General features: G+C 42.6%; 1 protein-coding gene across 1 annotated transcript; it reads left to right on the top strand.

Moving 5' to 3' along the window:
- The first annotated feature begins 1,459 nt into the window (after window positions 1-1,459).
- Window positions 1,460-11,046, top strand: GPR176 (G protein-coupled receptor 176). The gene is made up of 2 exons (XM_014534773.1): window positions 1,460-2,233; window positions 7,828-11,046. The coding sequence occupies exons 1-2, from the start codon at window positions 1,827-1,829 to the stop codon at window positions 8,948-8,950; spliced, it is 1,530 nt and encodes a 509-aa protein (XP_014390259.1). The 5' UTR covers window positions 1,460-1,826; the 3' UTR covers window positions 8,951-11,046.
- The last annotated feature ends 3,514 nt before the right edge of the window (window positions 11,047-14,560 follow it).

Here is a 14,560-nt window from a genome sequence, read left to right as displayed (position 1 = left end):
TGGAGGGCGTTCTCCAAGTGTATGCACAGGAGGTAGCAGTATCCTTGGGTCGTGACTGACTGGCCAAATTGACCTGGCTCTCTCACCAGGTAAAAGCTCTACCAGTAGAGTAGGCTGCCCTGCATACCTAAAGACTTGGTCCCTGTGAGCCTTGGGGGTGGCGGGTGGTGGTGGTATAAACTGTGTGGAAGAGGTATTTCTGAAACTTTAATCTGGGGGCCAACTGTATCTGGAGTTCTTGTTACAAATGCAGGTTCCCAGTTCCGTACCTATTCGCTGTGATTCAGACTGTCTGGTATAGTAATTCTGAGGCCCAGTAAAGTTTGGGAACTACTGACTTAGAATACCCTCACATGATATACCTATTATAAAAGGGTTCTTCTTACTGCAGGGACTTTCAATTACTGCTTATCCCCTTATCTTACAAATTCATTTATTCAACAAACATTTAACAACTGCCTGTTGTGTGTCATACTGAGCAGGGCAGTAGAGTTATAGCATGACCAAGATTGACATGGTTTTTATCCTCATGAAATGGAGGGGAAACAAGTAAACAAATTAATAGTTATGATTAGAGTTATGAAGGCCACAACAGGATATTATAATAGACTATAAAATGGAAGGAGGAGCAGTGAGTATTTAAAATAAAAAGATAGAGAAGGTCCTCTTTGAGGAGACAGCAATTACATTAAGACTTAGATTTGAAGGAGCCAGACATATGAGGAGCATGTGAGGCAGTATAAAAAAAACATGCAAAGGCACTGAGACATGACCAACCTTGATCCCCATTAAAGAAAAAGCAAGGCCAAAGTAATTGGTGCCCAGTGAGCCAGGAAGGCACCTAGATCACCTAGGCTCTTGATCAAGAGGAGACAGATTGAGAGGTGTGGGGAATCAGATGTGTAGTTGGAAATAAGAGTTTGGAGTTGAGAGGAGAGGCCTAGTTTAGAACATGACTGTGGGAGTCATCAGCATTTCAATAGAGAGCCCCCTGAATGGGTAATCTAATCTAGGAAGAGGTTTTGGAGAGAGGGTAGATAAGGGCCTGGTAAAGAAAACTAGGAATAGCCAGGACATGGGAGAGGTGGGAAGATAGGAGGAAAACCAGGAGACTATAGGTCGTGGAAGCCACAAGAGGAAATGCTCAAAGAGAGCTAGTCAAATGTGTCATTTCTGTTAAAGGTCTAGGACAGCGCTGTATAGGAGCCACCAGCTGCATGTGGCTATTGAGCACTTGAAATGTGACTAGTGCAAGTTGAAATGTACTATAAGATGCACATCATGTACAGCTAAGACTAATACAATGGTATTTGTCAATTCTATTTCAATTAAAGAAATACACACCAGATTCAAAGACCGAGTACAAAAGCAAGAATGAAAAATATTTCATTACTATTTTTTAAAGTAGTGATTACATGTTGAAATGACAATATTTGGGATATACTGGGTTAAATAAAATACACTGTTAAAATTTTACCTGATTTTCATTTTTTAAAAATATGGATACTAGAAAATTTAAAATTGCACCTGTGGTTTGCGTCCTATTTCTGTTGCAGAGTTTGGCGATGTGGAAGTCATTTGCAAACTTGGTGAGAGTAGGCTGCCTGAGACTAAGTAATTCCAAGCAAACTGTTTATACTACTTAGAGGAGACTGAGTCAGTATCATAATGCTAGTAAACAAATGAATAATTATGATAAGAGCTATTAAGGGCCACAACAGGATATGTCTAAATTAAGTAACAAAACTCACCACTAGAAATTCTTCCAGAATTTTTGAGATGTATGTAAATGATTTAAATGATTTCACATAAATTGACAATATAATATGCAAGTATTTAAGTTAAATCCTTTGAAATCAACTCTGAAATGTGGTTTTTCAGTCTTTTTTAACCTGTGTTTTCTTTCCTTTTTTTCTTCTTTCTTTTTATTTAAAATTTATTTTATTTTTATTTATTTATTTATTTTGCATATTTGGCCAGGAAACTTCATGGTGTTATGGTCAACTTGCCGCACAACCGTGTTCAAATCTGTCACCAACAGGTTCATTAAAAACCTGGCCTGCTCGGGGATTTGTGCCAGCCTGGTCTGTGTGCCCTTCGACATCGTCCTCAGCACCAGTCCTCACTGTTGCTGGTGGATCTACACCATGCTCTTCTGCAAGGTCGTCAAATTTTTGCATAAAGTCTTCTGCTCTGTGACTATCCTCAGCTTTCCTGCCATTGCCTTGGACAGGTAAGGTCAGGTAGCCAAATGCCCAATTTTTGAAAGTATATTGAAATATTAGCATCACGAAGCAAATGGGAAATAGTCATTATTTCACTATTTTAGTTTGTGATCAACAGAAAGAGAATGAATTGCCAGAACAGATACCTCACACAAGACAGGTGGATTTAACAGCAGCTGTGGAAAATAGGACCATTGAAAAAAGATGTGACATTGGGAGTCACATCATGATGCTGGGCAGCGCTACTGGAGCCTGGAGTAGCTTCAAGTTGGTTGGAATTGGTGGTATTTGTGTTGCAATTTGCAGTAGATAGGCTCATCTGATTGATAACTCCACAATTAGGGCTTTTGATGTAGGACAAAAGCATTTCTGGAAGAACAACAGAACAATTCAGTGTTATTTAACAAAAAATTAGATAGTCCAGTTGGACCGGGCCAGATAATACCAGAATTCCTTTGGAGGATTTATTTCCAAGGCCTTTTATGATGGTTGTTGTTTTCTCTTCTCATCCTCTTTAGGAGGATGTTCATTTGGAAATGAATCTTACATTTTAACTACTACATACATAATTTGATCAAATTTATCAGAGTTTAAAGATCTTAGTAATCAACAGCCTCCTGTCTTTTCTCTTTGTTGCTAGTGTATCATGAAGACAGTTGAGATAATAATGCAGCGAATAGAATTAAATAAGAAAACAAGAATTGGAAAGTATTCTGTGCCCATGAGTACTTTTGATTTCAAGATTTGCAGAAAGGAAAAGTTGCTGAAGGGATAAGGTTGGCTGGCTCTTCTGACTTTATACCCTATGATAAATTTAACTACATTATAGATGAATTTGGAATTTTTTAAATGCTTTGTTCATTCAAAACATACTTAATATCTTAATAACCTCTGAGAGTATGGATTGCAGAACCCATATGTGGAGTCGCTTTCAGCCTCTCAGGCCTGGAACCTTGACTTCATTAGCTGCCTAATGTCATCTGCATGGAGGGACAGAGTCATACAAAGGCCCTGCATATGAGGAGAAGTTGTTGGCTTAAGAGAGGGAACTCTGGAGTCAGAAATCTATCTACTGGTACATGCTTTTTTTGGTGGGTGGCTTTGGGCAAAGTGGCTTAATCTTTCTGAGCCTCAGTTTCCTCAGCAGTAAGAAGAATTAAATGAATTATTTGTAGCCTGTGGTTGGATAGGTTGCACCAATATTTGCCTCTCTTTCTCTAGGCTTTGCTTCTAATTGGCACATTCTTCTTTAGATTTATTGTCCGCAATCATTTTACCATCAGATCTTGCTGTGAGCCACTCTAGCTCTTTGGAATTTTTCTCACTAGAAACTCACCATTCACAGGATCAGACAAGGCAGGTGATAAATCCAAGTGCCACAGACCAGGCTGGGGTTGTGTGTGCATTCATGTTCATTGGGGTCAGTCACTTAGCAGATGCAGCTAATAGTTGCTTTGTGGCTATCTAGATTTAGTGGGCAGGACTCTGTTTTCTTAGGAGAAAATTTAGAGATCTAGATTTCTATCATTTTTTAATGTTTGTAATTAATTTGCATTAAAAATATTATGTGGAACACTCAAATCCCTCAGCAAGCTAAATGTGTACCATGCAATGCCAGTTTGTCATTACTGCTCTACAGTAACTTCGCATGTCTCTTCCATGCTCAACAACAGACCTTTGAAGATCTGGAAAGAACCATTGCACAGCACTGGAATATCACAGTGAAAAGTCAATGACATCCTGGTGATGCAGTTACAGCCCTCATGAATTTTGCATTGAGCCACTCTGTATATATAGGAGGTGTCCTTCCAACTGCCCCTTGTACTACCTGCTTAGTGAGGTCTCAAGTCTTCAGACCACATTGTGGACTTTTCTCAGAGTTTTTTAAACAACATTTTTATTGAGATAACAATTTATGTTTCACAAAATTCACCTATTTTAAGTGTATAAGTCAATGAATTTTAATATCTTTATAGAGTTGTGCCGCCATCAATAAAGCTGACCTTTAGAACAGATTCATCACCCTAAAGAAAAGAAGCCTCATGCTTATTACACTCACTCTCCATTCCCACCCCAGACGTAGGCAACCACTAATATACTTTCTGTCTTTGTATGTTTGCTATTTTTGGACATTTCATGTAAGTAAGATTATACAGTATGTGTTCTTTTATGTCTGGCTCTTTTGCTCAGCATAATGTTTTCAAGGTTCATCCATGTTGTAGCATGTATTAGTACTTCATTCCTTTTTCTTTTGTAGTTTTATTAAGATATGATTGATGTACAGCACTGTGTAAGTTTAAGGTGTACAGCATAGAGGACTTGAATATATTGTGAACTGATTGCCACAATAAGTTTAGTTAACATCCATCATCTCATCTATATATTAAAAGCCTAAGCGACCATTAAGGCGGAACAACTGGTTGCTATGATGTGCACTGACCACCAGGGGGCAGACGCTCAATGCAGGAGCTACCCCCTGGTGGTCAGTGTGTTCCCATAGGGTGAGCACCACTCAGCCAGAAGCTGGGCTCATGGCTGGCGAGCACAGCTGCCATGGTGGGAGTCTCTCCCAACTCTGTGGCAGCAGGCGCAGTGGGCCGGGGTAAGCACGAGCCACGCAGCACCCAGTCCCAATTCGGGCTCCTCCCTGGCTGCCTGCTGCTTGGTGCACTGCTATATCCCCTGAGGGGTCCTGGATTGCTAGAGGGCACAGGCCAGGCTCAGAGACCCCCCCCCCAGTGCACAAATTTCATGCACTGGGCCTCTAGTATAGATATAAAAGAAAGAACAATTGTTTTTCCTTATAAAGAGAACTCTTAGGATCTACTGTCTTAACAACTTTCTTCATTATTTTTTATTAGTGAACTAGAGGCCTGGTGCATGAAATTTGTGCAGGGGTGGGGGTGTCCCTCAGCACGGCCTGTGACCTCTCGCCGTCTGGGACCTCTCAGGGGATGTCTGACTGCTGGCTTGTGGCTGGATGGTCTTCTGCTGCTGCACAGCTTGCTGCTTGAGCTTCAGCAGCTGCTACACATGCATGGGCTGGGCCACCACGGTCTGTCCTGTGAACACCACTGAGTGGGTGAGACAAGTGTGGTGGCAGGCTCACCCTAAGTTCCCTGCGCTTCCCTGAGTCACTGAGTTGTTTAGACTGACTACCTTCTACAGAGAACAGCACTGGGATCAGGCCTAAGCCGGCAGTCGGACATCCCTCTCGCAGTCCGGGACCCCTCGGGGGATGTAGCAGTGCTGAGTGGCACTCCCCCTGTGGGAGTGCACTGACCACCAGGAGGCAGCTCCTGTGTTGAGCGTCTGCCCCCTGGTGGCCAGTGCACATCATAGTGACCAGTCATTCTGGTCGTTCTGCCTTAACGGTCGCTTAGGCTTTTGTATATATAGATAATAGTCTTTTGTTTGGCTGTACCACTTTTGTTATCCGTTCATTAGTTGGTGGACATTTGGGTTGTTTCCATTTTTTCTTACTATTGTGAATAATACTGCTGTGAATCCTGAAATTTTTTAAAGAATAGAATTCAACAAGAGTGAGAACACATTGTTGTTTTTTAAAAAATATATTTTATTGATTTTTTACAGAGAGGAAGGGAGAGGGATAGAGAGTTAGAAACATTGATGAGAGAGAAACATCGATCAGCTGCCTCCTGCACACCCCCCACTGGGGATGTGCCCGCAACCAAGGTACATGCCATTGACCGGAATCGAACCCGGGACCCTTGAGTCCTCAGGCTGACGCTCTATCCACTGAGCAAACCGGCTAGGGCAGAACACATTCTTTTGAATACTTTTCTGTTATACCTAGAATCAATGCAATAATAACTGTAGGTTATTTCTGGGCCTTTGACCTTAGAGAGGAAAATATGCTAACAATAAAATATCCTTACTTTCTTTCCATCAGACAATCTACTGTGTACTTGCCATTCTTTTTTAAAAGGTAAATAAGTCCTTTTAGTAGAAAATTAAGACTGTTAGTATCCTATTTTATTATTCAGAGATACAAATTACCCGTAAGCTTAAGTATGGTGTGCATGAAGGTGAAGGGAAAATGATCCTTTCTCTCACTTCTTTCACGGATATTTGTTTCATGGCACTGAATCAGCAAGTTAATTGGGAGGCCACCTACACTTCCTGCATTATTTTCTAGAGGTGTATATACTAACAAAATTACTTGTAATGAGCCTGTGTTGCAGCCTATTTCCCAATACATAATGGAAGCAAAAATGCCTGGAAGCCTGAGTTCATTATCTGCCGGTTAGCAAATAAGAATCAGAGCCAGGGGACTCCTGAGCATGTTTTCATGCGTGGGTAGAAACCTTTATCTGTACTCAGAGAAATAAGATGGAGAGCATGCATAACTTATGTGTTTTTCTCCCTTTTCCCCCCTCCCAGAAAGATATCTAGAACACATTTCATCGTGCTCCATACATCTCTGATCATCTGTGGTCATGTTGTGTTTGCATCGTATCTCCCTGAGCTGGAGCATTCTTGACATTTTCCCAGGTGCTCCCTTTCCCATACTTCCTTTGTGCATACCTCTGGTAGAGCCATCACCTCCTCATTTATAATTGTTTGCATGCTCCCCCCACCCCCGCATTAACTTTAGAAACATCCCTGTATATCTTTTCTTCTTTTTGTAACTCAGTGCCTAAACCTAGGTGGTGCTCAGAAACTCTTGTGACAGGAAAGCATTCGTGTTTTGTTGGCCTCACGAATGAATGCTCCCCCCACCCCCGCATTAACTTTAGAAACATCCTGTATATCTTTTCTTCTTTTTGTAACTCAGTGCCTAAACCTAGGTGGTGCTCAGAAACTCTTGTGACAGGAAAGCATTCGTGTTTTGTTGGCCTCACGAATGAATGAATGTTAATAGGGTTGTAAGGTTGACTCCAGCATTAGCTGACTGCAGTGATGTGGGCAGAGCTAATCTCTGATAATCACCACAATTCTGATGGCTAGTGGAAACCCTTTCCTGACAGATGTGGCTCTAGGGTCTGTAGAACTACTCAGTTCTACCAAATCATTGCTGATATGGAAGCAGGGTGCTTTCTGAATTCTGATTAGGTGGTTATGGAATAATCAAGTTAGGCTTGAAGGAAAAAAGTTTTAACATGCAGGCATTTTAGACCTATTATTTGCTCTTAGAGTTACTAAGTGATTATCGTGGGGACAATAGCTATTGAGCAGGCATAATTTTTGTCAGTTGATTTTGTGGAAGGACTTTGCCAGAGTCCATCCTTAATATTGGGTCCTGCCCTGAGCAGCTGTAAGGTTAATATATCAATTTTTTACAAATTAGCCTTACACTGAAAAATAGATGTCTTTATGGCAGATGGAGGCATCCTTTATATTGAGCACTCTTTGGAATTTAATCTTGGTGGCAATAATTATAAAGCTAGTATGCATTGTACAGCAAAGTCCTCAAAATTTAAGGTCTGGCTGCCTAACTTCCCCAGTGGTTCCCTCTTTCTTAGGCAGAATAGAAGAACTTGACCCTTTTTTCTGTCTCTCCTACTTTTGGTAATAGAGATTCCCCTGATTTAAAGCGTATCTTCTCCTGTGAAATGAATTTTATGTGTGCATTTTGCAGGTACTACTCCGTTCTATATCCTCTGGAGAGAAAAATATCTGATGCCAAGTCCCGGGAACTGGTGATGTACATCTGGGCCCATGCAGTGGTGGCCAGCATTCCAGTGTTTGCAGTGACCAATGTGGCCGACATCTATGCCATGTCCACCTGCACCGAAGTTTGGAGCAACTCCTTGGGCCACCTGGTATACGTTCTGGTCTATAACATCACCACGGTCATTGTGCCTGTGGCTATGGTCTTCCTCTTCTTGATACTGATTCGACGGGCCCTGAGTGCCAGCCAGAAGAAGAAGGTCATCATAGCAGCGCTCCGGACTCCACAGAACACCATCTCTATCCCCTACGCCTCCCAGCGGGAGGCCGAGCTGCACGCCACCCTGCTGTCAATGGTGATGGTCTTCATCTTGTGTAGCGTGCCGTACGCTACCCTGATTGTCTACCAGACTGTGCTCAACATCCCTGACACTTCTGTCTTCTTGCTGCTCACTGCCATCTGGCTGCCTAAAGTCTCTCTGCTAGCAAACCCTGTGCTCTTTCTTACTGTGAACAAATCTGTCCGCAAGTGCTTGGTAGGGACCTTAGTACAGCTACACCACCGGTACAGTCGCCGTAACGTGGTGAGTACAGGGAGTGGGCTGGCCGACGTCAGCCTGGAGCCCAGTGTGCGCTCAGGAAGCCAGCTGCTGGAGATGTTCCACATTGGGCAGCAGCAGATCTTTAAGTCCACGGAGGATGAGGAAGAGAGCGAAGCCAAGTACGCTGGCTCTGCTGACCTCCAGGCCAAGGAGATACTTAGCACCTGCCTGGAGAGAGAGCAGGGGCCACAGTCTGCGCCCCCTGTGCCACCCCTGGGCACAGTGGACTCTCTATCCCAGGTGGCTTCAGCAGCCCCTGTGGAACCTGAGACATTCCCTGGCAAGTATTCCCTGCAATTTGGTTTTGGTCCTTTTGAGTTGCCTCCCCAGTGGCTCTCAGAGACCCGAAACAGCAAAAAGCGGCTGCTGCCCCCCTTGGGTAACACCCCAGAAGAGCTGATCCAGACAAAGATGCCAAAGGTAGGCAGGGTGGAGTGGAAGATGAGTAGAAACAATAAAGTGAGCGTCTTTCCAAAGGTGGACTCCTAGCAAGGATTGAAAATCCCTGGGAGCAGCAGGGAGCTCCCCTACTCCGGCCTGCCCTTCACTCTGGCCCTGTGATTTGTACGATCTCATTGCAGCCAGAGTGGGTTGACTTTTCCTGGCTGGGCCAGATGCTTTTGAATGAGAGGGAAATCTATATAAAGTCAATGTCTTTTTATTGAGGGAGTATATATATATTTATCTCAGTGATTCATGTCCTTAGTAAGTCCGTGTTCCTCTTTGTGGAGACAAAAGTTGGGCATTGTGGACTAGGTCTTGGGGTGGGTACCCCATGTGTGTTTTCTGGGGATCCTCAGTTCTCTGAGTCCAGCAGAGAATACACGGAGAGAAAAAGCATCCCTGAGCTCAGAGGGGCAGGGCCACTCCAAGGGAAGCCCAAGATAACTATGGAGTGGTGTGGGCACAAAGAAAATGCCTATTTGATGGACATAAGTATGTCAAATATATTTAAAATTGATCTGTACCTTCAGGGAAGATAGGGACTTGGCATTTGACACCTTTTCTTTGGAAGGCCCGATCATAATGTCTCGCAGTTCCTCCCAATGCCCGTCATCCTTTCCACTGGGATGTGGATAAGGAATGGCCCTTCTGCCCACATTTGACAGACATGGCAATAGATGTGCCTGGTGGTAAGTGAGACAATCTGTCCTTGGTTATCCTGACATTCCCAGGCATCACTATGGCCTCAGAAAGACATGTCTGCAGTTTTGATTGGAAAACACTGCAAGCTCTTTACTATGTCTTTCCTCCCTTATTTTATTTATTTATTTATTTATTTATTTATTTATTTATTTTCAACAAATGAGAGAGAAGCTTCGAGGTAGAGAAGAAAGCCACTGTAGTCTTGTCCACACACTGTAGTCTTTTCTGTTCCCACTTGATCTTGCCTGAAAGGTGCTACATAGCAGTCATTAGAAGTAACGTATATTGAAAAAAAATGATCTCATGCAAACTTTTGTAATTCAGAGGTGAGTTTAAAAGGCAAAGCTAGTGTATACTGGGTCCCCTGGACACATCAAGCTAAACTGCTTGATTAGGAAAGGTGGTTCTGCCCAAAAGGGTGGGAGAGGCTGACAAGAATGGTCCCCTTCTGAGGAAGGCTCCAGACACCGGCGGGCCAGTCTCATTTTCAGTCCGTTTATGCAACTGTGATTTCTCCCTTCATTTTGGACACAAAGGAGGAACAGAACAGGGAAAAAGAATTAATCGTAAAATGCCATGGCAACATATAGTAGCCCAGGTGAGCTCTCCAATTCCTCTTTCCCAGAGTGGATAGAAGAGGGAAGACAGTGTCCTCATGACTGGACCCTGGGGGCGCTCCCAGGCAGTTCAAGGCCCCCCGTGCATTTCACCAGGCTGGATTCAAACTGTGGAGGACACCTTACTCCTCCTGAGGGCAAACCAGGTGCCAGCCGCTCTTCTCTAGGGCGCTGTGTTTTTGTTAATAGTATGCAAGGGAGCCCATCCAGTGCCTTGAGAAAGCCTGAAGGAAAGTGGGCCTGCTCACCGCACCCCAAAGGCCATCCTTTCCTGAAACCACACTGGTCCTTGTCCCCTGGAGGCAGCACAAGACTGTGTAAGGAGTCGCCTTTTCCTCTCCTCTCCTGAGTGTGATGTCTTATAATTCCTGAATGTGACCCTGACCCTTCCTCTGTGTGTTTTGTCTCCTCGAAGTGTTGTGTGCTCGGGGACTGCCACTCCCTCCCCAGGGCCTCCTCCTCCGGACCCTGTGTGCATGCCATCTGCAGCTCCTTGCCCTGATAGTTAATATGTGGCCCTTCAAGCTTATCTTTCAAAACCTGCACAATTGTTGCAACTTTCGTCAAGGGGAAACCTAATCTGTCAGAAAAATTGTGTCTACTTTAGAAGAATCTGTCAAATGTAGCCACTTTGGTGTCGTTCTGATAATATATATGTACAACTGAATAAACTCTGATGAGGCAGAATTTGGTAGGTATTTCTTCTGTATGTTTGAAGCAAATGGTTGACTTCTAACAGGTCATTGGCGGGTGTATTTCTATACTCTCTGAAGCATTACATTTTAATAAAAAAATTGAAGAGCAGTTTCTGAACTCAAAAAAGATTGTATGAGCTATGTGTTTTTTGTTTCTTCTTTTCCCTCAAGTGGCAGTTACCATCTGAACCTCTGGCTTCCTACATGATCTCAAAGGAAAAGTATTTGTTTCCCCCATAAACACAGATGGCAGCATTGCAGTAGCATATTGTTGCAAATTTAAAAATGAATTCCCAAAGGAGAAAGTGCAACGAATGTCACGAACATGTCTCCATATTGCATTGGTGGAAAGACTGCTCCCTCTTCAGGGGAGACTGGGGTACAGCCTTCCTCCTCCCTCGCTTGGTGGGGCTGATAGCACATGGCCAGGCCCCTGGGCTTCGGGGCCAGTTGGCCCGTGTTTGAGGACTGGCTCTACCACTGACCGGCCTTATGACCTGAGTAGGTGAAGTAACCACAGTGTGTCTTGGTTTTCTCTCTGTAAAATAGGGCGATAGTCACTGTGTCAGAGTCTTTTGCCCCAGCTCGCATACTTCACCTCTGATTCAAGCCCCACCTTCAGTGGGCCACTGCTGGCTGCATCCACTCCCTTCCCGGAGAGCAGTCGTGGCCTTGCTTTGCTTTCTGCCCTGTGAGAACTCCCTTGCTCCTGGGTGACCCCTGATCAGTGTGCAATGGGAACCAGTGGATAAATGTCCCTGTCCTGTCCTGCTGGACAATTGTGAGAGGCATTTGTCCATATCGCAGGCAGTCAGGCAGAATTAAGTCCCTGCTGCCCACGGTGGTGTCTCAGTAATGAATTCTTACTGACTTCCTCTTCCTTTCCTGTTTGGGTTTCTTTAGGCCTCATTCATGCCCTCAGGGATCACCTCCCCAAAACACTACCACATAAAGCCTTTGTCTCAAGCTCTGTTTTCAGGGGAATCCAAGTGAGACAAGAATATACCTCATGGGGCAGTTGAGAGGATTAAATGGGATGATCTGTGTTAACATGATGCCTGGCACAAAGTAAAGATCTATCAATATGAGTGCTTATCCACTATGTTTTTTTTAAAAGTGGTTAGGGGGCTTAATTGGAATGGTTTCCAGAAAATTAAACTAAGCCAGTCACTCCAATATTAATATTCATCATAATAATTTGAGGCAGTACACAATGCCAAAGGACTATTTGAATTCCTGAAGAAAAAATACCTATTTGAGGCAGTACACAATGCCAAAGGACTATTTGAATCCCTGAAGAAAAAATACGTATGTAAGCTAGACTATTTCTTAACCAAGTAATTCTCAGTTTCAAAAAAAAGGGAGCGGGGATGATAATAGAATCTTCAACTTCGTTGTAAACCTATAAGGCAGGTTGTGAATATGAGTGAGCACAGTTTTCTATATTGGTGAAATAGGCAAGCGAAGTAAGTAAGGGCAGATGTACAATCAAAGTGGCCCCATCCATGGAAAAGAAACCGTAAGTTAACCACTTGGTGTGCTAAATAACATCTGGAGCTCAGACACAAGTTTGACTTGACTGGACAGCGGAACGGCTGCCCCATCTCAGCTCTGGGAGTTTGGAGCTCTTGGCAGCCCCTCCCCGGGGTGAGGTGGCTCAGTGTGCACACGGCAGCTGCTGCTGTGTGAATGAGGAAGCATGTAAACCAGAATTTCTACTGGTCGTCTTATGTGTAAAACATGGTGGTCAATAGATTTTTCTGATGTCCTGGAATTGTGGCTGAAATCCCACGGCTGAGGACAAGTGTTTAAAATTCTCACATATATGATTAAGAAGCAGAATGTGCTCTGCTGCCTCCCGCCCCCAAACTGTCCCCCATACACACCCAGTTGAGGGAATGATTGTGCAAGAGAATAATATCCTCATCTACCATGACAGGTTGTGATCAAATTATATCCCAAATGGATCATACACAAAAGAGTAGACTACACATATTAAGTAGAATGTGGAGATGTGTGAATGCCAAAAGAGCTAAAATGAGTGTAGGTCTTTGTCTCTGGGACTGTTTTTGTTTATTTTATGTAAGCCCCTTTGTTCTATTTTAAAACAATTTACATTATAGAAAAAAATACAAATTAACTTTAAAAAGCTTCTGAATTTTGCAATGCACCATCAGGCTAAACCAAAGGAAAAAAAAACAAGAAACATGCATATCTAAAGGAAATTGAGAAAACAAGGCAATTTAGGCATTCAGGGTCAGAGTAACCAATGGCTCTTTGCTGATATACTCAAATGATGTCAGTTTATTCAGCTAATTCACTTGGTTTGGCTGTATGAACTAGGGACTTTAGGCTGTTCTGAATTCTAGTTTTTCCTCCATATCCTCTCAAAAACTAAGAAGTATTTCTTTTTTAAAGCACTTTTAAGAATTAGTACTACTTTTTATAAGTTTAATGTAAATAATGCTAGTTTGCTTCAGAAATTCTTAGAATTCATATAATATTTTAGATAAATATGTATAAAACATTGCTTTTAATGAATTAAAATATCCTGGACTTGGTTTTTTTTGTTTATTATTTATGTTCCCATCTACTTAAAAAATATCTAAAGTGACTGCAAAAAAAGGTGAATGCAATGTAAGTAGCTTTGCATTAACGACTTCAAACCATTAGAATATTACTTAGAAGATCTTAATTTATAATACTCTCTGTCTTAAAGTTTCTTCCCTTGGTAGCATTTGGCTTCTCATTGCCTGCTTTGTATTTATATATGATGTATCACTGGAGGATATTAAAGCACAGCCCACAGACTTTCTGTAGGAAATGATATGATCTCTGTTTTGCAGATGGGGAAACTAGAAGCACAGATGGCCACATCATTAGCCCTAAGAGATGAAGCACGTTGGAGACAGTGCTAAAAACAGTACAGAAGGCCGTAAAGCCCGATTCTTCCACTGCGTCCTCTGAAGTACTGATGATCATTATCATCTATCGTTATTATGACTATTTTTGAATACCCACTTGGCACATATTATTAAACTGTACTGGGGAATGGATTAAAATCCTTAATGCCTGGCAGCTGTTTTTCTCGATGTTATTTCCCAAATTTTCTTCTGCTTCATAATTTCCCATTTTTTTTTTTGGTAGAGGCAGTTCAGAATAAATGTTAAAAAAATGCTTAATGGAATGCCAAGATTGAGATAGCTGGGCTGAGAGTACTCACAGGCATCATCTCCTGCCTCGTGTTCTGCTTCTTAATTCTGCACTGAGTTTACCCTTAGTTTAATTTAAGAGTCATTGCCATCAAATCACTTTCCTCAATTGCCCATGCTTTCTTAGGGTCACTTGATACCCTTCCCTGCAAATATATGAACCAATAACAAGATTCATTCATTCATAACAGTAAATATTATTGCATTTGATACACACTATTATAGTGGAGTATGAAGGGTCCATCGTATGGACAACTGAGGGGAGAAAAAAGAAACCTCACAGAGACAGAGCGGAATGACCAATGGCTGACACGAAGTGCTGAAGGAAAGTGAAAGTGTGTGTCTTCCTCAGTGATTTTGATAGATGGCTGTTTTTTTCTTTAAGTCCAGGAAATTTCTTCCTCCATAAAACATCATTTACTTCATATA

Source organism: Myotis brandtii, unplaced genomic scaffold (genome assembly GCF_000412655.1).
Source record: "Myotis brandtii unplaced genomic scaffold, ASM41265v1 scaffold133, whole genome shotgun sequence".
Taxonomy (NCBI): domain Eukaryota; kingdom Metazoa; phylum Chordata; class Mammalia; order Chiroptera; family Vespertilionidae; genus Myotis; species Myotis brandtii.
The sequence above is the reverse complement of the archived record's forward strand: the minus strand, read 5'-3'. Positions and strand labels throughout refer to the sequence as shown.

What these genes read in the sequence shown, in the direction of transcription:
- GPR176 (XM_014534773.1), top strand. Translation starts at nt 1,827, where the DNA reads ATGCAAGTATTTAAGTTAAATCCTTTGAAATCAACTCTGAAATGTGGT. An exon ending in CCTGCCATTGCCTTGGACAG is followed by an intron (nt 2,234 to 7,827) that starts GTAAGGTCAGGT and finishes TGCATTTTGCAG; the next exon opens with GTACTACTCCGTTCTATATC.